Source organism: Entelurus aequoreus, linkage group LG06, assembly GCF_033978785.1.
Source record: "Entelurus aequoreus isolate RoL-2023_Sb linkage group LG06, RoL_Eaeq_v1.1, whole genome shotgun sequence".
In the NCBI taxonomy this organism is placed as follows: domain Eukaryota; kingdom Metazoa; phylum Chordata; class Actinopteri; order Syngnathiformes; family Syngnathidae; genus Entelurus; species Entelurus aequoreus.
In genome coordinates this window covers 68,765,099-68,788,877 of record NC_084736.1, presented here as the reverse complement: position 1 = coordinate 68,788,877, position 23,779 = coordinate 68,765,099, and the positions used below count along the sequence as shown (strand labels likewise).

The 23,779-nt window shown below is 40.4% G+C and overlaps 1 protein-coding gene across 3 annotated transcripts in view; it reads right to left on the bottom strand.

Moving 5' to 3' along the window:
* emid1 (EMI domain containing 1) overlaps window positions 1-23,779 on the bottom strand; it is a 208,621-nt gene that overhangs the window by 175,424 nt on the left and 9,418 nt on the right. For all 3 annotated transcript variants that reach the window (XM_062051352.1, XM_062051354.1, XM_062051353.1), the window contains exons 2-3: window positions 9,142-9,255; window positions 4,429-4,532 (exon numbers count right to left, since the gene is read on the bottom strand). In XM_062051352.1, the coding sequence (XP_061907336.1) occupies window positions 4,429-4,532; window positions 9,142-9,255 (218 nt within the window). The remainder of the gene's footprint in view (window positions 1-4,428; window positions 4,533-9,141; window positions 9,256-23,779) is intronic.

Below are 23,779 nucleotides of genomic sequence, written 5' to 3'. Positions count from 1 at the left end.
TTTTTCTCCCAATGTGTCGACTTTTTTCTCATAAAATTGGGAACAATTTCTCATATTTTTTCTGTTTCTGTAATATTGCAATATCTTCTCGCAAAAGTATTACTTTTTTCTGTAAAATTATTACTTTTTAATGCAAAATGGTGACATTTGTCATATACAGTCATATAATTTGGAGTCAAATTATGACTTTAGTCATAATTTTGCCGAGTAAAATTCAGATTATTATTATATTATATTATTATATTATCTTGTACATGTAAGAATGGACAATAAAGCTGATTGATTGATTGATTGATTGATTGATTGATATTGTTAAAATTCTAAAGTTCTTATAAAATGGTGACTTTTGTCGAGTAAAATTACGACTTTTCATAAAATTGCCAATATGTTAAGCTTTTTTTGTAAAATTGCGACTGTTATTGAGTAAAATTCCAACTTTTATCATAATATTGCACACATTTTCTTGTGAAATTCCAACTCATTTTTCACAACAAGCTTTATTATATTTGCAGAGTATTTTTATACTTCTAATGTTGTAAATCTTTATATATCTACTGTGGTGACAAAATGAAAACAGCAGCACTAGCATGGCACCAGGGCCGATTTTTGCTATGGGTAATGTGGGCGAACGCCCAGAGCACAATTTATATAAGGGCGCACGCACAAAAAAAACAGAAAAAAAACCTCTGCATGGCACTTCAAGTGGATGAGGACTAGGTTTTAGTCAAAACATGAAAACACACAAAAAACCTACTTATCTAGTAAGTCCATGATTTAAACTAGGGGTGCACGATAATTATCAATCCGATAAGTATTGGGGCAACATTAGGAATTATGACGTCACACAGATAATCCGATAACATAAAAAGAAAACCCTGCTAACCCATACCTTTTTTTAAAACAAACGCTCCAATGGGGCGGGTATAGCTCGGTTGGTAGAGTGGCCGTGCCAGCAACTTGAGGGTTGCAGGTTCGATCCCCGCTTCCGCCATCCGAGTCACTGCCGTTGTGTCCTTGGGCAAGACACTTTACCCACCTGCTCCCAGTGCCACCCACACTGGCTTAAATGTAACTTAGATATTGGGTTTCACTATGTAAAAGCGCTTTGAGTCACTAGAGAAAAGCGCTATATAAATATACTTCACTTCACTTCTCCAATGAGGCAAGATTACCCATACTGTGCTGTAGGTGGGTCAGGGTGAACAAATCAAGGGACGGCGTGGCGAAGTTGGTAGAGTGGCTGTGCCAGCAATCGGAGTGTTGCTGGTTACTGGGGTTCAATTCCCACCTTCGTCGTTTTTTTCTCAAAGTTCTGTATTGCTGCAATTATTTGGACATTTTGTTGTGAATTGTATTTGTTATTTTTTAATGTATCGACCAGTTATCATTTGCTTTATACCACTGAAGTATTTAAATTACTCGTCTGTTCAACTTGAATGTCACAAAATCACATAAAAATGAAAAAGCATTGGGTTGTTTTTACAAATATTGAGCATTTTTTAAATTTTTCAATACCGTTTCAGCATTGTCTCCGTTTTTACAGTACTGGTTTGATACTGAAATCTGTTGAAATGTAAACGATGTCCAACCCTTAACAGGACATAAGCTTCACTGATTTATGGATGTCATGTTAGTTCTACCGCAGGGGTGTCAAACTAATTTTAGGTTGGGGGCCACATGGAGAAAAATCTACATCCAAGTGGGCCGCAATGGTAAAATCCCGGCATGATAACTTAAAAATAAAGACGACTTCAGATTGTTTTCTTTGTTTAAAAATAGAACAAGCACATTCTGAAAATGTACAAATCATAATGTTGTTGGTTGTTTTTTTTACACTTACATGTTGTGGTTAATAGTATTATATCTTTATTTGTCGTTATTTATACTTTCTGATTAAATTATGTGATAATGATCATCAGTCAACTCATTGGTGTTAATTTTCAATCTATCAAGATAAAAAAATAATAATTATAGGATGTTATTTATGTAGTTTGCTCATTTTCCTCGACTGGTGCACTAACATCATGTGGTTTATCTTTTTTACATATGTAGCACCATCTACAAAGATATAAAGAATTGCTATTGCGACATCTAGTGGACACATGTAGAACAACAGTTTCTTTCAAAAATTTTGGCTCATTTTTATACTTAGCAAACTCATCCCACGGGCCGGATAAAACCTGTTCGCGGGCCGTACGTTTGACACCCCTGCTCTACCATAATAGTGATTTTATATTTGGTAGGACAAATCTACACATACAGTTAATCATATCTACCATTTTTTTTAACCTTTCTTACTTCCAGGTGTGCACAAACTACTCTCAAATCTACGTTAATAAAATAACAGATATAAATAAATGATCGTTATTGGTATCGGTCTTGATAAGCAGGAAGTTATTGGTTTCGGCTTGGAAAAAAGTATCATGCAACCCTAACTTCAACTCACAGTACAAATTCAAACTCAATGTAAAAAATTAATTAACACACTGATTAGTTATCGCAAGAGTCCTATTCTGACTGTGACAAGACTGAATGATTTATTAATACCGTGATAATAACATTAAGTATCATGGTCATAAAGTCACATCTAAAATATTAAAAGTTGATTAAATCACATTTTGTTCTTAGTTTAAATATTTTTACATATGTTGTTTAATGATGTAAATTGATGTTATTTATCCTTTATTTAGAATTATCCATCCATCCATCCATTTTGTACCGCTTGTCCCTTTTGGGGTTGCGGGGGTGCTGGAGCCTATTATTATAATAAACAATACACAGGTGCTGTTAGAAAGTCCACTATTTTGCATGTTGATGTGAGAGTTCTGGCGGGCGTTATGGCATCTTACTCTGTCCAGTGGTCCTTGAACGCATCGTAGTTGTGTGCAGTGTGACAAAGCAGTTTGGCTTGTTTGTTAACTTCCGCCCCCCCTCCTATTTCTTCTTTACCTCATCCTTCTTTACCCCGATGTTAATGCTGTGCGTAAATGCACAAAGACCACAGCAAACTTAACTCAGCTTGACCACAGATTGTAAATAAACCCACAAAACAGAAGACAACCTGCTGGGTCCTTCAACTTGGACTAAGCCGGTCATTTCCAGGAGACATCTCACCCCTTTGAGAACCTTTGCCTTGGTTTTTATGTGTACTCCACTTTTGGTAGGATTCTTCTTTTTTGCCAAAAGTTTGTCCTAGTTTTCGGATACCATCTTTGCGATAAAATGACCAAACATTGCGGCCAATTGACTGCATATCATTCCGCAGAATCAAGTGTCCAAACCAAGAATCTTACGTGTTGGTGACTCCGTCTTATAGAGTTATTATCACACCACAAGTCGGTATGCTTTTTTTTTTAATAGGATATGGCTGCAAAATAAACCACCATGGGGCCAAGGAAAGTTGCAAGTGACAGTACTTGGCTAAAGAAGGTGACAAACACTGTTGAATTTAAAGCAAAATACAAAAGTGAGGTCTGTGTGGCTCTTTCCTATTCCCGCTCATCGCAGTCTTTGCCAACAAGAGTCTTCAATAAATGTAAAAGTGCTGTCAAATGTTCATTTGTCTATTTGTATGTATTGTGCATTGTTTTCTGCATGTATAACTATCATTATTGTTTATAAAATGTGTTTTGTGTTCATAGTTACGGGTGTCTGGAACGGATTAAATGGATTGATGTTATGTTTCGGTGTGGCGTTGTTGATCGTAACTCCAGGAGGCAGAGACGGCAGGCGAAGTGCAGAACAAAATACAATTATGACCAAAAATAAAGAAATAGTGCAGCAGGGAAGTGCACCCGAAGCATAGGGAAAGCTATGCATGTTTAGGTGCTAAGCAAAGCAAACATCACAATGATCCAGCCCCATCAAGAGGACAGGGCTGGTATAAAAAGCATCCTGAATGACAACCAGGAACAGGTGTGTTCTGATCAGCGCTCAGACAGGATAATTACCAGCAAAAGGTAGGCAAACAGGAAATAGAAATGAAAATAAGAGCGCTGGACCAGAAATAAAACTGATAAACTGATAATAACTGTTGTGAGAGATCATGATACAGTGACATTATTTCTTATGTGAAGAATTGCTCCGGTTGTCATAAGAGCCAGTCTTTGTCTCACTTTTTGTAACGGATTACTAACAAAAACCGAGGTACTTGCATATGTACTCATCTAGGCAGATTATGTCCATAATAAATTACAATTAAAAAGGGGACATGGCTTTTTGCTCCAATAAGCAGGTGTGAGATGTTAATGAATAACGTTAGGTTTGAGCTGTCATCTCATGTACTCGTATTACCCTGTTCCAAATAAAAACTAACCTACACAAAAACATTAATCAACGATGCACACCACAAGATGATTAGTAAAGGTTAAATCCATGTAGTTAATTTGCTCTATGGTCCCAATGAGTTCATCTTCTGTCTGCACTTACCTTCTTCACAGGCGGTCCCGCTGAATCCTGGACAGCACTTCCACTCCAGTGAGGTCACAGTGCGGTATACAATTTTATAGGAAGGTCTGACAACGGTCCTGTAGCTGAAAAACAAGCGGATACATACTTTAGTAGTTCATCACCATACAGTTTCAAAAGAGAACACTGATCTGACCTGTGCTTATTTATTGCAAATGTGCATGCAAATTGTGTATCGTATAGTAAAAATGGGAGGAAACCAATTATTAGTCTATTTTTTGCATACGTATTGCATTTAAAAACAAGGGAAACTTTCCAGAAAAAGAGAAAAAATAAGGGATTCCCACACTGGACACTAGTCAAGAGTTAGTGGGCGGCCAAGGGTGGAGTCGGCTCTCTTGGTTGCTTTGTTGGGTCTGCTCCTGTCTCTGGCCATGCTCCCCCCACCCCAGCAAACGATGGTGTGGAATACCGCAGAGGCCACCACAGTGTATATGGGTGTTGAAATTATGTTTTTGTTTGGTTGCTTTGTCTATGCATGGTGCAATCGTGTATGCGCAATATATATTATTGGTTAATTATTTTGTTGTTGTTGTTGGTTTACTTTTGTAGCTGTATGTAGACATGGCACTGCTGGAGTGGCAGCTGGTTGCATCAGCTCTGCTCTTTTAATGTATTTAATGTCCTTTGTGTTTTTTTATGTTTCCCTCTTACACACATGTTTATGTGTGCTATGGCTATGAGGTTTGTTTTTTTCCTTGGCCTCAGTCTGGACCCCCTCTCCAGGGGCCCAGGCTTGGAATGAATATGTTTGTTTTTTTTACGCCTGACTTTACGGGTTACAGGATGCGTCACGCCGATGTTTTCTGAGTGTTATCGAACGGGAAGGTTGACAGTTGTGATTCACTGCAAAGCAAAATCCTGCATTTAGCATTTTTGAATTTTCGAGATATTAAAAAAAAAAAATTCACAATCCGAGAGCAATAATTCTGGCTTTATAAAGACAATAATGCTCAATTTGGATTGAAACTGTTTTTACTAGGCATCATTTCAACGTTTTATTTTGTTTGTAAAGTTTGCATCAGCTTGACAACTGTCGGATGTTTTTACCCTAAATAAATCAAATGTAAAGAAGAATTCATGCAGGTGTAACTAATGTTGTGACCAAGGCCGTAGCACCAAATTCCAGGCCCCATACACACACGCTTAGGGCCTGATTTACTAAGATCTAAATACCACGTGCTAAAATAGCATTACTATTAGTGGAATAATGTGATAGACTAAGACTGTGTGTGCAATTGAAAAGTGGTGCAGACCGCCTTATTTAAATGAGGATTTTGCGTGTACTATACAGGGCATCACCGCAGAGACACTCACATTTACATTCATGATAACATGAATGTGCAGTAAATGTGAGTGTCTCTGTGGTGACTCTTGTGGCGTTTTGCTATCTTTTCAAACAAGCAGCAGGCATCTACCACTTTTTATGGGCATTTTAGAAGCAGTCCTGCAGTGCATTTACAATGAAACCACTTTTTATTTGACCACTGAAGGTGCACGGGAGGGAGGGTGCACTTACTCCGCTAAAAACGCAAAAAAATGTATATTTCAAGAAGTTGTATTGATATAAGAAATATTTTGATAATATACAGTACAGGCCACAAGTTTGGACACACCTTCTCCTCATTCAACGCGTTTTCTTTATTTTCATGACTATTTACATTGTAGATTGTCACTGAAGGCATCAAAAACTATGAATGAACACATGTGGAGTTATGTATTTAAAAAAAGGTGAAATAACTGAAAACATGTTTTATGTTCTAGTTTCTTCAAAATAGCCACCCTTTGCTCTGATTACTGCTTTGCACACTCTTGGCATTCTCTCGATGAGCTTCAAGCACACCTGTGTAGTGAAAACCATTTCAGGTGACTACCTCTTGAAGCTCATCAAGAGAATGCCAGGAGTGTGCAAAGCAGTAATCAGAGCAAAGCGGGACTATTTTGAAGAAACTAGAATATTAGTTTAGTTTATTATTTCTTCGGTCAGTGGTCAACAAAATAAATATATATAAATCATGTTCTCAGTTATTTTACATAAGTACATAACTCCACATGAGTTCATTCAAAGTTTTGATGCCTTCAGTGACAATCTACAATGTAAATAGTCATGAGCCCGATCTGAACGTTATCTGAACTGGACCTGGTTTTAAGAACCCTTTTGAACAATCTGATTTCATTGATAACCCGGTCTGGTGAAGTTAGGGTCCTTTGTTTGTTTTGTTTGAAAGTAAAGCAATATAAAAACAATTACATAAAAAATAGTAATTAATGAAAATGTTAGTGGACCAGCACCACACACAATCATGTGTGCTCTAAAGCAGTGGTCCCCAACCACCGGGCCGCGGCCCGGTACCGGTCCGCGGCCCGGTACCGGTCCGCGGACCGATTGGTACAGGGCCGCGCAAGAAATAATTTTTTTTTTTTTTTTAGTTAAATCAACATAAAAAACACAATATATACATTATATATCAATACAGTCTGCAGGGATACTGTCCGTAAGCACACATGATTGTATTTCTTTATGAAAAAAAAAATAAAAAAAATAAATCCCCCCCCCACCTTGTCCGTGGGACAAATTTTCAAGCGTTGACCGGTCCCCAGCTACAAAAAGGTTGGGGACCACTGCTCTAAAGACTGTATCCCTTGCATACTGTATTATTCTATGTTGTAGGAACCAGAAGATTTTTTTTTTTTTAATAACAGAAAGAGACAGCCCCTTTTGTGTAAATGAGTGTGAATGGGGGAGGGAGGGTTTTCTTGGGTTGATGCACTAATGGTAAGTGTATCTTGTGTCTTTTTTTATGTTGTTTAAAATTAAAAAAAATAAAAAAATTAAAAAAATAGTCATGAAAATAAAGAAAACGCATTGAATGAGAAGGTGTGTCCAAACTTTTGGCCTGTACTGTATATTATATTAGAAAAAAACAAACGTCATTAGGAAATACTCAAGGACACTAAAACGCATAATTTTAATTTGTTTTAATCAGTCTCTTAAAGGCCTAATGAAACCCACTACCCACACAGTCTGATAGTTTATATATCAATGATGAAATGTTAACATTGCAACACATGCCAATACGGCCGGGTTAGATTAGTAAAGTGCAATTTTAAATTTCCCGCAAAATATTCTGCTGAAAACGTTTCAGTATGATGACGTTTGCGCGTGACGTCACGGATTGTGCGGACATATTGGGACACCATTGTGGCCAGCTATTAAGTCGTCTGTTTTCATCGCAAAATTCCACAGTATTCTGGACATCTGTGTTGGTGAATCTTTTGCAATTTGTTTAATGAACAATGAAGACAGCAAAGAAGAAAGCTGTAGGTGGGATCGGTGTATTAGCGGCTGGCTGCAGCAACACAACCAGGAGGACTTTGAGTTAGATAGCAGACGCGCTACCGTGAGTACACAGCTGCGGCTTCCAAACATTTGATCGCTTGCCCGTACGTGCGTGCCGCTATGTGCATGTCACGTACGTAACTTTGGGGAAATATATGTGCTGTATGAACTTTACGGAGGTGAACGGTACTTTGGGCTGTGGGATTGAGTGTGTTGTGCGGGTGTTTGAGTTGTATTGGTGGGTTATATGGACGGGAATGGGGAGGTGTTTGTTATGCGGATTAATTTGTGGCATATTAAATATAAGCCTGGTTGTGTTGTGGCTAATAGAGTATATATATTTCTTGTGTTTATTTACTGTTTTAGTCATTCCCAGCTGAATATCAGGTCCCACCCGCCTCTCACAGCATCTTCCCTATCTGAATCGCTTGCACTGCCCTCTAATCCTTCACTCTCACTTTCCTCATCCACGAATCTTTCATCCTCGCTCAAATTAATGGGGTAATCGTCGCTTTCTCGGTCCGAATCGCTCTCGCTGCTGGTGGCCATGATTGTAAACAATGTGCAAATGTGAGGCGCTCCACAACCTGTGATGTCACGCTACTTCCGGTACAGGCAAGGCTTTTTTATCAGCGACCAAAAGTTGCGAACTTTATCATCGATGTTCTCTACTAAATCCTTTCAGCAAAAATATGGCTATATCGCGAAATGATCAAGTATGACACACAGAATGGACCTGCAATCCCCGTTTAAATAAGAACATTTCTTTTCAGTAGGCCTTTAGGTCATGGAACAGTTATAAAATTATGAAAGGATGTTCCTGAATAGACAATTCATATATTTTTTATTTATACTATCCAAATTGTTGACACACACACGTGGCAGGGCGGAGGATTATTGTCTGGTCATCGTCTCTCTGTTCAGCCATGTGTGGAACTGTCAGTTTGCACATCCATTTGACACGTGCTACATAAAACGCAAAATAGTGCACGCAAAACGGTGATGAGTGTTGCTAAATCACATTGCACGTGCTACATGATTACATTTGCATCGATCTCCTCCCAGCATTGTGGGTGTTTTGATGATCAGCATATATTTAGCATATTAATGAAGACAGAAATGCTAAATAGATTGCACGCCTTATTCTGCTCATTCTACAGACGCAATCCACTTTGCACACGCTTTGTCGATCAGCTTTGCGTGTGCTATCAAGTTTGCACGTGTTTTTGTACACGCAAACCTTATGTAAATCAGGACAAAAAACTACTTTTACTATTTGTTAGGTGAGTTATGTTGGAGTCGACTCGAGGTACGGTGTATTTCCTTCTCCTCACCTGCCTCCCGTACATCCCTGTGGCCAGCGGCACGTCTGGTAGACCCGCTGCACGACTGTCCCATTCTGCACCTGGCAAGTCACTGTCCTGGTAACTGTGTGAGGACACCAGTTTCTGCAAGGAGGGGACAAAAACAGTGTAAGCTTGCAGAATGTTCTTAGTGTGGGTACAAGAAAACAGCATTTGAGAATTTGAATAATGCATGGGAGTAGATGGTTTGAAGGCATCCTTCAGAAACCAGGATACTGTCTAAAGAAAATGAGTCGTCTTCTCTCCCATCTCCCCCGCCTTTTAGTCTTTTGTCTCCGAACTCCTTTATGGTGTGTACGCCGTTTTAATCAGCCACAAGATATGCACGAGTGCATTGTGGGCTGTATTTGCACTGGCGGGTTCCAGCCATTTGCATTTAGAGATAAGGCCACAGAAGCGGGGGGACTGGAGAGGAAGACAGAGTCCCATACAGAGATGAAGGGTTTCAGCAAATGCCAAGGCAGGGTCATGAGTCCATTTTCCACAAGGACTTAAAGTAAGACACTATCACAAACGTTTTGAGGCTGGGAAGAGATCACCCTGCCGGGAAAATGAGCTTATTCAGGGTCAGGGCTTCACATCTGATAGCAGACTTGACAGAACAATCAGCTTCTCTTATCTCAACCCTCAATTGTGCTTCCTAATTTAAAAAAAAACCCCAACAACACACATTTGGTTTTTATGAACAATGACGTGAATGGAAGCAGGAGGGGGGGGGGGGGGAAACATGCAAACGGTTACTTCAGTGTGTGTTTACACAATCAATAAATGTGCGTAGCGGGGGAGCTCCATTGAGAAACCACAAAGGAAACTTTTAGCACAGCACTTTGTGTGTTCTTCTGCCAACGTGTTTGGCGGCATTGGCAGGTAGGGGGGCACTACAGTCTGTTTGTCAATATGCATGACCATATGTTCGTGTGTGTGTGTGACCGAGAGAGACTAGTTACGCTAAAGGAAAATGCCAAAGGCAGAGGATGCTGAGCAGCTCCCATTAACAATCCCCACATGTAGTCATGGCCGCACACACAGCACACAATTTACTGATGGAAGAACCTCAGAGGAAAGTTGTACTCCTATGGAAATCTTCAGACACTTTATTAGGTATACGTTTTTGCATTGGCGTAAACCCGCCATGTTTACATCTGAAAAAAAACTGGAAACATTCGTAATTACCATTTTTTCCGGACTTTAAACCGCTACTTTTTTCCCACGCTTTGAAGCCTGCGGCTTATAAAATGGTGTGGCTAATTTTTGCTAACAGCCATAATGTTTTGTATTCAACATATAGGAATTAAGCGCATACATTGGGGTATTACTGCACTATCACTGTTTAACACAATTTTGCATTCTTGTATGGGCATTTAGTGAGTATTTACAAATTTCCGCATACAGTTAATACAAGTTTTTATGCAGCAGCTTGACATTGCAATGGATTAATGCAAATTCATGTATTTTCTGGAAAAAATGGGAACAAAAGATGATGTATGTACAGTACATAAGGTATAAGGTTACAGCATGATTACACTGTCACTAAACAGTTTGTGAAGGCGCTGCAGTGTACTGTGTACTGTGGGGGTGGTCTTCTCCCATGCATTAATCACCTGCAACCAGATAAAGATCAGGTTCCCAGACTATGTTAGGACAGTATAGGGGGGCTGCACCTGGGAACAGCAAAGGCTGCCTCCAAAGGGGGGCCTTTTTATGGCCTTCTCCTCTCTTTGCTTTGCACTTGCATGTAATTATCACAGAGGAAACAGCAAGAAGACTTGGCATTTTACAATTTCCTAACTAGCTTAATGAGAAGCCTTAATTATGACAAGCGCAGACAATATTGCTTCTCATGCATACATGGGAGCATGTAAGGATACGATCCTTCTATCTGCCAGCCGGCTTTAAGATCATTTTATTTCAGAGAACTATGTATAAATATTAGGGCTGTCAAAGTTAACGCGATAATAACGCGTTAACTATACATTTCAATAACGGCACACATTTTTTTAACAGGCGATTAACGCGAACACTTCCCTTTTGACCCTCGTGCCGTGCCGTAGCAGAGGGAACTTGGCTGCAGTTCACTTGCTACTGATGAGCCACTAGCGAGCAGTAATGGACAAAGGAAAGTCTACCTTATGGAAATATCAGGTTCAAAGCCATGGCAAGTTGTTCTCCCGACAAGAAAGGACTATTTTTCGCTGTGAGAAGAGGTGACATCCCTGCAGCAAACGCCTGCTGCGTGCGTAGTTCAGGTGGGTGGTGCTTCACCTCCATGTTCAGATTGCGGTTAAGGTTCAGTGATAAGATAACATTTAGATTGTTAGTGTGACTGATTTAGTAAGTAAGATGACATAAAAGCTCAACAGAAATGAAAGAATGTCGGCAGGAAGTCGAAAGGAGACTTTTTAAAAAATTATTATTGCAAACAGTTGGTCTGACATTAAAACATGTCAACACCCTTTCTCAAATCAATCACACACTTTCCGGCTTCAAAATAAAAGTGCTACGCTATCATACTTGCCAACCCTCCCGATTTTTCTGGGAGACTCCCGAATTTCAGTGCACCTCCCGAAAATCTCCCGGGGCAACCATTCTCCCGAATTTCTCCCGATTTTCACCCGGACAACAATATTAGGGGGGTGCCGTGATGGCACTGCCTTTAGCGTCCTCTCCAACCTGTCGCCGCAACCGCTTTTTCACCATACAAACAGTCACAAGTTGTATGCGGCTTCTGCAGACACACTGACTGCAAGACATACTTGATCAACAACCATACAGGTCACACTGAGGGGAGCCGTATAAACAACTTTATCACTGTTACAAATATGCGCCACACTGTGAACCCAAACCAAACAAGAATGACAAACACATTTCAGGAGAACATCCGCACCGTAACACAACATAAACACAACAGAACAAATACCCAGAATCCCTCGTAGCCCTAACTCTTCCGGGCTACATTATACACCCCCGCTACCACCAAACCCCCGTACCCCAACCCCCCCAATCTCCCAAATTCGGAGGTCTCAAGGTTGGCAAGTATGTATGCTATACATCCGGTTTAACTACGTTTAGGGTTTCTCCTTAATGTACAGGCTTCATATTAGCTGCAACACCTAGTAAACCAAAGTAATATAATGTATTGTAGCGTCCGGGAGAAAACAAACAAAGTCTGACGCTCTTTTTAACTTTTATGTCCAATTTTATGCTAACAACGGGCCCAATTCCAGCAAGTATTTCCTCACGGCACACACGTCTGCCTCCGTGCATCACTTCAAGACAAACAACACTTGTTTATTCTCCGCGGACGCGGTGTGTTCAGAGACCATGGGAAAAATGACCATCATAACACACTAACATACACATTAACACCAGACATACGCACGGGGTTGTTTGGAGAGTGTCCGGGCTGCGGACGTACTTTAATATATTCGAGATATACCTGCAGAAAGAGATCTTCACAATTTAAGATGACACTGGCGGCTTTTATTGAGAGAAAGGCTCCCAGCAACGCGAAGCAAGTGGGCTTTGCGTCACGGACATGGCGCAACAGAAGTGTCTAAACAGAGTCTCTAAACACGAGTACAGTCTGCAAAAACACCTGAAATAGATGCTAGATTTGTTGCCAATCATTTTTATTACAGATAAAGTGACTAAAAGGATTGGAGAAATCTTAAAAAAAATAAAAATAAATCTCAACAAAGTACATTGTTTAAAAGGCAGCAACAATTTAATAATAGAACAAAACAATATTATGTAATCAAAATTTACTTAACATATTTGTTTTAAATCCCTTTTTAAAGAATATATGCATCATAGCAAATCATCCGATGACGTCATATCGACCACGCCCCTAACCACGCCCCCACCGCCACAGGTATTTTGGCAATTTAGGGGAAAACCTGACATTAACAAAATAAAAATGTCTTACATTACCATCATGCTTTGTCAGAGATGTCTTTTAATGTTATTCCCTGATACTTGCAACTTAAGAAATGCTACTACATCAGTTGAGGAATATGAGGGCGGGAGGGGGGATTTTTCTGACTGGCTATAATATTGTGTAAATTATTTTATAACATCTTCTGGTCGAGTCCTCAGTTACAGAATGATTAGCAGGCTGAATATTACATTTATTTAATTAATAGAGAAGGTTAAAACATTGTCATGCAGCAATATAAAGCCACCCCTCCTGAAAATGATCTGTCTGGGTTACACTTATTAATAATGAAAAATTATACTTATCTGCAATTCATTCTGAGTTGACTATAAACAATACAATTTATCACGATGAAACACTTAATAAATATATATATCACCGGGAAAGTTGGTTGAAACGAGGCACACTGCTCAGCTTGACCTATTTTACCATAACAATGTAAAAGTTTTCTTTCTTTTCCCTCTCTCTTTATCTGCCTTCTTTTGTATTTCAACTATTTATTACATTTATGTATAGTTAAATGATAAATGATAAATGGGTTATACTTGTATAGCGCTTTTCTACCTTCAAGGTACTCAAAGCGCTTTGACACTATTTCCACATTCACCCATTCATACACACATTCACACACTGATGGTGGGAGCTGCCATGCAAGGCGCTAACCAGCAGCCATCAGGAGCAAGGGTGAAGTGTCTTGCCCAAGGACACAACGGACGTGACTAGGATGGTAGAAGGTGGGGATTGAACCCCAGTAACCAGCAACCGTCCGATTGCTGGCACGGCCACTCTACCAACTTCGCCACGCTGTCCCTAGTTGCATTTGAAGCAACGGTCATTTTGATAAAAGAGATCATTATTATTATTCCTTCTAAATATTGTTATTTCTATTGGTATTGTTACTGTTTGTAGTGCAATAATGTTAATAGTCATTTCTGTGTAATTACTATCTACTTCCCTTACTGGTTCTTCTTTATACTTTTTGGTATCATATTTGTATATATCATATTTGTTGTTGTCTCCCTCTCTCTCTTGTCCATGCAATTTCCCCCTCTACTTTCTTTTTTTCTTCTTCTTTCTAATCCCTGTTGCGTCAGTCTGGCTGCGCCAAACATTAAATATATCCAAAAATGTAATCAAGTCAAATACAAATAGGGCACCAAAAGAAATATCCCACATTTCTCTTTTGTAATGTAAACCTGTAGAGCAAATATGGGCTCTGAGGAGAACAATATGATTTCCCTGAGTTACTGGACAGGACACATCAAAAAAATAAAAAATAAATACTAAATAATAATAATACATTCAGAGGACCATTACACAAAGATGCTTGGATTTTGTATTTTTGGTCACAGGTGCTTCGAGATCTTTCACGTCAACACAGCTTCCTCTCATAAAACCCTGTGCCGTCTAACTGGCACGAAGTGGGTCCGATGTATCCGGTCTCGGCAGCACACATGGCACGCTCCCAGCGCTGCGCCCAAACTAAATAAATCATCAGCCATCTCTGGCCAATAGTTTGAAAGTGAAATTCTTATAGGAAAATCTCAGCTTTGGCCCATCTGTTCGCCTTGCAGACCCTCTCAGTCTGCATCTTTCATGACACTGCTGAGTGTACTTCCAGCTGACGACTGGAGAGAGGTGGAAAAAGCCAAAAAGGCCGGCGAGGGCAAAAATGCTGCGTGGTCAGATGTTGGTGGAAAACGTGCAAGTCAGTAATCCACAACTTTTAGGAAATAGCAGAAGGCCCGAATCGCTTGCACAATCCTTACAAAAGTATTGGGCCAGCATTAGAATTATTAGCAAGACCATAAAACTACCCCATCTGCGTATTTATTTCAATATAAGCAGAAACAATGTCACAGTGAACCCTGTAAGATCCGACCAAAACATCGGATCTTACTCGCTAGCATTAGCTCATAGCTATAGACCGACATTGTTTTTCCACCCATGGGAAGGAAGAAAGTGAGTTTGAAGGAAAGTGCTGAGAAGAAGAAGTGGATGATATTAATTGAATTAAAGAAGTAAATCATCAAAAACATGACCAATTGTGTTGCCAACTTGGTGAAGCGATTTGAGCATATTAGTGCCTGTCTGCACCATACTGAAGCAGAATGAGTCTAACTATTTCATTATTTCATAAAACTACTGTATTTGTTAGCAATACATTCCACTGTATTTTTGATACAATATGTCTTATCTAAAAGTTAGTTTTTCTTTTTAAAAGGCAAACGCCAATTCAATTTACCCGGAGACACCATTTTTAGTTTCAGAACTACATAACAAGGGCCAATGTTGTCAGCATTAAAGGGGCCATTTCAGGCCGTGATGAAAAACAATGGTGATCACACTAAATATTCATACTTTGAACACCATTTGGACATGTTCACTATTTACACAATCATTTTGTTGTCAGTGGTAAATACATCTTAACTCTTTTCTAAACACTGACTCTAAATTACAGTAAACTCAACATTTATTTCTATAACAATAATGAAAAAGACACAAGACATTGGTTGCTAATTTGTCAGAGGTGCACTTACTTCAACAAGAGTCAAATACTTTGGATCTTGCACCATGCCCTCAGACTAAGTCTGTGAGCATGAACTGATGAAGCCTGTTTGGATGAGAGGCAAAACGTCTTCTAAGACAATCTGAACAGTCCAGTTGCGATCGATTCAATGACCTGGATTAATACGAATATTCACAAAATAGGCACAGAACTCTAAATAATGTCATTGCCGACACTTATCTGTCCTACTATTTACTGTTTTACCATGTCTACTGTGAAAAAAAGGTAATTAAAACACTAAAGCTGGTGGAGGCATAAGAAGTTTGCATAATACGCCTGATAAAAAAAAACTGAAGGTAATTAGGGCCCGAGCAGCAATGGCCCTATTGGAATTGTTGCGTTTCGATTATATTTTGGAGACACTTAACATGCACAAAAACTCACCAATATTTGCAAGCGCGCCTGGACGTGCAATTTTTTTTTAGATATTTAGGGTCCAAACCTCAAAATTTACTCTCTTACGCTAAGTTGAAAACATTTAATTTGCCTCTACCAAAATCGCTGAAGATGTCAATCATGACAAGACAAACTTGTCATGATTGTCTCCAGAACCCATACTTAAAAACAAACAGAAAGTCAGCCATCTTGATTTCCGCCAAAAACAAAGGTTGTACTTTAACCGTTCAATGGCCGTTCAATCGTTTACTTTATTAGTCCCGGACGGGAAATTCTGATTTTCAGCACAATCCCATTCAAGAGCAGACATACATTACAGGGAGACAGAACAGGAACGTTGACAGGTCAGCCAACTTATGGCGCCCCTTCAAAAGGTGGGAAAAAGGTAAACGCTGTACTTCCGAATAGGTAGATATCTTTAACGTCCTCGACTGGAAGGCTCGCCAGGCACGCGGCACTCCTACTCCTCCCAAGAGTCCGTCGTGTGTCCAGCAACAACCGCTCCGTCAAGATGGGCAGGTTCCCCCAAACCCAAGATCTTGTCAATATCGTTGAGAGGCCAGTTAATTAGTTCCAATGTTTGGATTTGGAGAGCAGTGCAAAAAGAGGCAACAAGAAAGTTAAGACAAGACAAGACAAAGAAGCAAGCAGGAGAGATAAGGGAGAGGGAAGGGGGGCGTCCGCCCTTGATAAGTCCCAGTGAGAAAGACCTTCTAGGGACATCCTAGGGACTTTGACCTAGGGCTGGGCAATATATCGATATACTCGATATATCGCGGGTTTGTCTCTGTGCGATATAGAATATGACTATATCGTGGTATTCGAGTATACGTTCTCACGCAGTTGCTTTTAGCTGCGGGGCATTACACTACATGCGTTTCTCACTCTTTCCTGTCTCTCCTTCTCACAGAGACTTAAAACAAGCGCACCTTCTTACATACGTCACATACTGTCACGTGAGCAACGTGACACGCTCCCGCGGAGCAGACAGGTAGCGACATGGTAACGTTAGCTGTGATGCTAACAGCTAACGGTGTGGTTTGAGTGGTAATACGAGAGAAAGAAGGTGCGAATCTGGTAACAAATGGAGGAATAATTCATTCCTAAGAAAAACAGCACGGGGTCCATCGTCTGGCGGTGGTTTGGCTTCAAGCGGGAATATGTCTTTACATGTCAACATCTCCGTTCGGTGCCACACCAACTAAATGCCGAAGCAACTATTTCTACATCAACACCGTAGGACATACACTATTTGATATGCAGCTCATTTTTATGTGACACTTATTGAAATATCTTGTCTGACATCATGCACAAAAGTGCACTATATTTGTTTTAAACTATTGTAGTGGCGTTCTGTACAAAAAGTGCACTTTAATTTATTGTTGTTTTGATATGTCATCTTAGTGACATCATGCACAAAAGTGCACTAATAGCTTGTTTTAAAATGACTGACAATTTTGCACTTTCTGTTTTGGAAATGACATGAATGTTTGTGCCACTGCTTAATAACTGTTTAACAAATACAGTTTTGGTCAATTTACTTAGTTGTGATTTCCCTCTCTGCATGAAAGTTTAAAATGAGCATATATTAATGCAGTACAAACAAGAATGTTTTAATGTAGACACATAGAATCATCATACTGCTGTGACTATATGCATCAAGTGTTAATTCAAGGCTAAGGCAAAATATCGAGATATATATCGTGTATCGCGATATGGCCTAAAAATATTGAGATATTTAAAAAAGGCCATATCGCCCAGCCCTACTTTGACCAAATGAACCGTGGGTGAAATGACAGATATCAGACAGACGGCCGTTGATAAATTGCGAAGGAATTTTGTCTGTGCCATAAGACTCTGTCCCAGGTGGACGAGTTTATGTATCTTGGGGTCTTGTTCACGAATCACGAGTGAGGGAAAGATGGAGAAGGAAATCAGCTGGAGAATCGAAGCAGCTGGGGCAGTATTTCAGTCTCTCTGCCGCACTGTTGTGACGAAACGAAAGATGAACCAGAAGGCAAAGCTCTCGGCCTACCGAGCTATCTACATTCCTACTCTCATCTATGGTCATGAAGTGTGGGTCATGACTGAAAGAATAAGATCGTGGATACAAGCGGAAAAAATGAGTTTCCTCAGAAGGGTGGCTGGCATCTCCCTTAGAGATAGGGTGAGAAGTTCAGTCCCCCGAGAGAGACTCGGAGTAGAGGCGCTGCTCCTTCGCTTGGAAAGGAGCCAGCTTAGGTGGTTCGGGCATCTCGCCTCACCAGCGTCTCCTTAGGGAGGTCCTCGTTGCACGTCCCACTGGGAGGAGACCCCGGGGCAGGCCAAGGACCAGATGGGGGGATTACATCTCCTCTCTGGCCTGGGAACGCTTCGGGGTCCCCCAGGAGCAAGTTACTAATGTTGCTCTGGAGAGGGAAGTCTGGGGGTCTCTGCTAGAGCTGTTGTCCCCACGACATGATTCCTTCCGGATAAGCGGTTGAAGATGGATGGATGGATAAGATGTGGCCGTGGCAAGGCGCCAAACTTAGATCTGATGGTTCGCTTTTAACATTTGTAACTTGGCGCCACAAAATCAGATCTCGATAAGAATTGGTTCAAATGATGATGATGACACTTTGAAGTTGGAGATGGGGCAGCACCTATTCGTACCCATTTGTGGTTGGGTGAAACCTGGCGGAAAAAACTGCTCCTCGCCATCAAGCATCAAACTGTCATCACTTGACAATAAACGATCTCTTCTCCTTCCAAACTGATATGAGGCTTCAATGTTGGAAACTGATCATGACTAGACATCGATATCGGGGACGGCGTGGCGAAGTTGGTAGAGTGGCCGTGCCAGCAATCGGAGGGTTGCTGGTTACTGGGGTTCAATCCCCACCTTCTACCATCCTAGTCACGTCTGTTGTGTCCTTGGGCAAGACACTTCACCCTTGCTCCTGATGGGTGCTGGTTAGCGCCTTGCATGGCAGCTCCCGCCATCAGTGTGTGAATGTGTGTGTGAATGGGTGAATGTGGAAATACTGTCAAAGCGCTTTGAGTACCTTGAAGGTAGAAAAGCGCTATACAAGTATAACCCATTTATCATTTATCGACACCAATCCCCCGCAATCTTCCTGAATTGATGGGCATTGGGAAGGACGAGCGTTCGTTTGGCTCGCATGAACCCCGAGTTGCTTGACGCTTTAATTTCTCTCGATTTTTGTCTGAGGGGAAAATACTCGTGAGAGACAAAGCACAGATGTGGCAGCCTGGAAGAGTTTTGTCATGAGGGTCACATGAGGGAACAGGAACATGGTGGCAGAGGGAAAGACAATTACGGGACTAACTTAATCCCACAAGACAGCAAAGCGGCACAAAAGACAAATGTGCTGAGGACACAAATATTGCAAAGCCATTAATAAAGCAAGAGGATCTGCAGCAGCTTCGAAAGCCAATTGGCCCACATGAAATGAGCGATAGACGGTAAGGCACACAAGGGGGACACAAAGGGAGCTTTAAAAGACTATTATATGATAAGGACCACAAGGAATGGCAGCTCTTTATGCTACAAGTTCAAAAGCAAGTGCATGAGTGCACACACCGTGCACACAACACAGAAGGTCAAAGGTCACAGCCAAGTGTCTCTTCACAGCAGTAGAGAAAAAAGAAAAAGCCCTCATTTGTCTTTGTCTGTTTGGGTCTGTCAGGTGTGGACACCTGCTGGCCTCGAGCGAGTCGCGGCTGCGTGCATCTTTAAGTGCCGGCAAGTGAAGAGATGGATGCACTGAGAGTGTTGTCAAGCGCATCATACAGTATGTGGGTTAGAGCAGTGTTTTCAAACCACTGTGCTGCGGCCGTGAGATACAGTCTGGTGTGCCGTGGGAGAATATGTAATTTTACCTATTTGGGTTAAAAATATTTTTGCAAACCAGTAATAATAATCTGCAAATGTGTCGGTGCTGTCTGGAGCTCGGAAGAGTAACCATGTTATACTCTTCTATATCAGCAGGTGGCAGCAAGTAGCTAATTTCTTGGTAGATGTCGGGAACATGGTTTGTCGTGGTCACAATATGCAGATGACAGTGTGCAGGTAAAAAGGTATCTAATGCTTAAACCAAAAATAAACAAAAGGCGAGTGCTGCTCAGAAAAAGCATTGAAGCTTAGGGAAGGCTATGCAAAACGAAACTAAAACTGAACTGGTTGCAAAGTAAACAAATACAGAATGCTGGACAACAGCAAAGACTGTGTGGAGCAGACGGCGTCCACAAAGTACATCTGAACATGACATGACAATCATCAATGTCCCCACAAAGAAGGATAAAGACAACTGAAATAGTCGTTATTGCTAAAACAAAGCAGGTGCGGGGAATAGCGCTCAAAGGAAGACATGAAACTGCTACAGGAAAATACCAACTAAACAGGAAACACCAAAATAGGAGTGCAAGACAAGAACTAAAACACTCCACACAGGAAAACAGCAAAAAACTCAAAATAAGTCATGGCGTGATGTGAGAGGTCGTGACAGTACACCTACTTTGAGACAAGAGCTATAGTGATGCATGGTTGGGTATGGTTTGAATTCACATCCAACAACTGCGAGAATGACTTTTTACTGTCAATATCAACTGCTGAGTTTCATTTTTAATGTTTTCTGCTGGTGGTGTGCATCCGCATTTTTTCAATAAAAAAATTGTGCCTCGGCTCAAAAAAGGTTGAAAAACACTGGGTTAGAGGTTACAAAAACACTTACTGGGCAGAATATTAGGCACACCTGGTACATCAGGTACATTCAAAAGCTGTATCAAAACTCTTCCCTTTAAAGGCCTACTGAAACCCACTACTACCGACCACGCAGTCTGATAGTTTATATATCAATGATGAAATCTTAACATTGCAACACATGCCAATACGGCCGGGTTAACTTATAAAGTGCAATTTTAAATTTGCCGCTAAACTTCCGGTTCGAAACGTCTCTGAGGAGGACGTATGTGCGTGACGTAGCCCGGGGAACACGGGTATGGCTTCCACATTGAAGCCAATACGAAATAGCTGTTTTCATCTCATTCTGGATGTATTCTGGACATCTGTGTTGGTGAATCTGTTGCAATTATGTTCATTGCATTATGGAGAAAGAAGCTGAGCAAGCAAAGAAGAAAGTTCTCGGTGCAAAGCGGATGTATTTTGCGAAGGAAGTCAGCAGCAACATAACACAGCCGGCGGTGTTTCATTGTTTACATTCCCGAAAGATGCAGTCAAGATCGAAGAACTCGGTTAACAGAGACTCTAACCAGGAGGACTTTTGACTTCGATATACAGACGCCTGTAGAGAACTGGGACAACACAGACTCTTACCAGGATTACTTTGATTTGGATGACAAAGACGCAGACGTGCTACCGTGAGTATGCAGCTTTGGCTTCCAAACATTTGATCGCTTGACCGTACGTGCGCGTCACGTACGTAACTTTGTTTAAATATATAAGCTTTATGAACCTTGGGTTAGGTGAACAGTCTTTTGGGCTGAGTGATTGTGTGTGTTGATCAGGTGTTTGAATTGTATTGGCATGTTCTATGGAGCTAGGAGCTAGCAGAGGAGCTAGGAGCTAGCAGAGGAGCTAGGAGCTAGCATAACAAACACGTAGATGTTTTTATGCAGGATTAATTTGTGGCACATTAAATATAAGCCTGGTTGTGTTGTGGCTAATAGAGTATATATATGTCTTGTGTTTATTTACTGTTTTAGTCATTCCCAGCTGAATATGCAGGTACCGTGAGTAGCAGCTGCGCTTCCAAACATTTGATCGCTTGCCAGTACGTGCGCGTCACGTACGTTACTTTGTTTAAATATATAAGCTTTATGAACCTTGGGTTAGGTGAACAGTCTTTTGGGCTGAGTGATTGTGTGTGTTGTGTAGGTGTTTAAATTGGATTGGCGGCTTATATGGAGCTAGGAGCTAGGAGCTAGCATAGGAGCTAGGAGCTAGCATAACAAACACTGAGGTGTTTTTATGCAGGATTAATTTGTGGCATATTAAATATAAGCCTGGTTGTGTTGTGGCTAATAGAGTATATATATGTCTTGTGTTTATTTACTGTTGTAGTCATTCCCAGCTGAATATCAGGTCACCCCCGGCTCTCACAGCATCTTCCCTATCTGAATCGCATCCACTCCCCACTAGTCCTTCACTTGCACTTTACTCATCCACAAATCTTTCATCCTCGCTCAAATTAATGGGGAAATTGTCGCTTTCTCGGTCCGAATCTCTCTCACTTCATGCGGCCATCATTGTAAACAATAGGGAACTTTGCGTATATGTTCAGTTGACTACGTCACGCTACTTCCGGTAGGAGAAAGCCTTTTTTTTATCAGATACCAAAAGTTGCGATCTTTATCGTCGTTGTTCTATACTAAATCCTTTCAGCAAAAATATGGCAATATCGCGAAATGATCAAGTATGACACATAGAATAGATCTGCTATTCCCGTTTAAATAAAACAATTTCATTTCAGTAGGCCTTTAAAACTACAAATGTTCAGTTGTAAAGAGCCATAACGCTTAAAATTAACATTAAACCAACACAAAAACATGCAATTAAGAAATTATTAAAAGATTTGATGGAATAATAAATTAACATCATACTAGAAATGCAAATGATGCATGTGTTCGGAAATGGATGATAGACTTAAACATTTTAGATGAAAGAGACATGTCATGGAATAATATTTGGAGAAATGCCAAAAAGCCCTTTACAAGCATTCAAAATAAGCTGAGTCAATTTAAAATGTTGAATAGATTGTATTTTACATCTTCTCAGCTGTATAAAATTGGTCCAGTAGATAGCAAGTTATGTATGAACTCTTGTTCATTTATTGTGGGAATGTCAGAGAATGAAAGAGTTATGGTTGAAAACAACAAAAGAAGCAATCACATTCGTAAATATAAACATCCCACTGACACTGCAAACGTGTATTCTTGGTGATCTGCATCAATTTAGTAACATGTCATCAAAGAGTAAAAATGCATTTCTTTCAAAATGCATCATAACAAAAACGGAAATATAAAAAAAAATGGATAGATGTTGATAGTCCAACTCATACTGACTGCCATCATATTGCATTCTACGCATATCTCTTATGTGTGACTGCCATTTACTGGTCACACTTATTACATCATGTACCAAATAAAATAGCTTCGAGGTCGGTAAGCACAACCAAAATTATTCCGTACATTAGGTGCACCGGGTTATAAGGCGCACTGTCGAGTTTTGAGAAAATGAAATGATTTTAAGTGCGCCTTATAGCTTGAAAAATACGGTAACTAAATTAAATTGACATAAAAAGCTAATATTTATTGATATTTTATTTTAAAGCCAAAGGGAGCCAGGGCGGATGCGTGAAAGAGCCGCGGGTTGCAGACCCCTGAAGGCAATTTGGCTGAGTCTGCTCTTAGAGCTGCTTGAGTGCTTGTTTCCTCGCTAAGTGTTAGAGCCGGCCAAGCCTGCAACCGTACGTTACGTCTTGTGCAACAAAGGTTTTGAAATATATCACGGTTTGATTTTACGTGAATCGATACCCGGTATTCTTGACAAAATTTGGTTTGTGTCTCTAAAAGTACCAAATTTCCTATGTCAAAGTGTGCCCAATGTTGTGGTCGGTGAGGATATGACCTTTAAGAAGACTAAAACTCCCATCAGCTAGCAAAATTATAACTCAAATGTAATTAACTGA